The 1,346-nt window shown below is 31.7% G+C and overlaps 2 protein-coding genes across 3 annotated transcripts in view; one reads left to right on the top strand and one right to left on the bottom strand.

Annotated features, from left to right (window-relative positions):
• The window catches only part of LOC102679685 (flotillin-2), a 105,176-nt gene that overhangs the window by 17,866 nt on the left and 85,964 nt on the right, over window positions 1-1,346 (bottom strand). The gene's annotated exons all lie outside the window — the stretch shown is intronic.
• The window catches only part of LOC102678961 (glucose dehydrogenase [FAD, quinone]-like), a 6,509-nt gene that overhangs the window by 2,642 nt on the left and 2,521 nt on the right, over window positions 1-1,346 (top strand). Inside the window, exon 3 of the mRNA XM_006610605.2 lies at window positions 589-979. Coding sequence (XP_006610668.1) covers window positions 589-979 — 391 coding nt within the window. The remainder of the gene's footprint in view (window positions 1-588; window positions 980-1,346) is intronic.

Here is a 1,346-nt window from a genome sequence, read left to right as displayed (position 1 = left end):
ATTAAACAAAGATAGATAAGATATACATAAAGAATCTTTTGGAAAGAATCTTTCTAAATTTCTCACTAATGAATCAGATTTAAAAAGCAATATATATATTACTTTATTAACAATTTTGAGAACATTGTCGTTGATCTGATATCAATTCTTTTAATTCTCTTATTAATTCTTAAATTAAAAATAGATAAGATAGATGTACATAAAGAATCTTTCTAAATTTCTCACAAATGAATCAGACTTAAGAAGCAATATATATATATATTATTTTATTAACAATTTCGAGAACATTGATCTTATACAAATTCTTATATAAATTAAACGAAAATATTGAAGAAATTTTGAATAGATCTAAGTTAAAGATTTTGCAAAATTTTACATAAAGAATTTTCTTTTCATCCTTTCAACTTGTTTTAGATCCCGAAAGAAGTGAAAGCGGTAAGATCGCGAAATACATTGTTACGTTATTATACACATTAACTTATTACGGTTATTATTGGTTTTATTTCTTGTAAACTTGTTCTGAAACGAAGAAAGAAGGAAAAAAAAAAAAAAAAAAAAAAAGGAAAAGGTGTGCGGTTTTTTTTTCAGATGGAGGGAAGAAGAAGGCTTATGGCGTTCAGTTTCGAGTAGGGAACTCGCGTCGAATCGTGAGGGCCAATAGGGAGGTGATTGTGTCAGCGGGCGCGATACAATCGCCGCAGTTGTTAATGGTGTCCGGGATAGGCCCGAAGGATCATTTGAGAGAGTTGAACATCTCCGTGGTCCACGATGCGGCTGGAGTGGGAAGCAATCTTCAGGATCACGTGGCCATAGGTGGAATGAACTATTTGGTGAGCAAACCGGCGAATCTCACACGATCCTTCACCTTCAACTTGATGAAGACGATCAACGCCCACTCGCTTAGATTGTTCGCCAGGAATTATAGCGGACCCATGTACTCTGTCAATGTTGCCGAGGGCATGGCCTTCATCAACACCAAGTGAGTGTGTGTTTCTCCGCGTTTCCTGTTAGATTTTGATGAGAAGAATTTTATGAAAAAAAAGAGAATACGTGATATTGGTATTTAATCGATTATGGGTTTTAGCGATATTTCAAAAGAATATTTCTGGTTATTAAATTTTTGAAAATTTGGTATTTGATCGATATGACTTTTATGAATACCAAGTGAATATTTCTGGCTATTAAATTTTTGAAAATTTGATATTTGATCGATATGACTTTTATGAATTTCTGGCTAAATTTTTGAAAATTTGGTATTTGATTGGATTATGACTTTTATGAATATTTTTGGTTATTAAATTTTTGAAAATTTGATATTTTAATTATGACTTTTATGAATACCAAGT

This window comes from Apis dorsata, unplaced genomic scaffold, assembly GCF_000469605.1.
Source record: "Apis dorsata unplaced genomic scaffold, Apis dorsata 1.3 scaffold_74, whole genome shotgun sequence".
NCBI lineage: Eukaryota > Metazoa > Arthropoda > Insecta > Hymenoptera > Apidae > Apis > Apis dorsata.
Note: the sequence above shows the minus strand (reverse complement) of the source record. Positions and strands in the feature narration are given on the sequence as shown.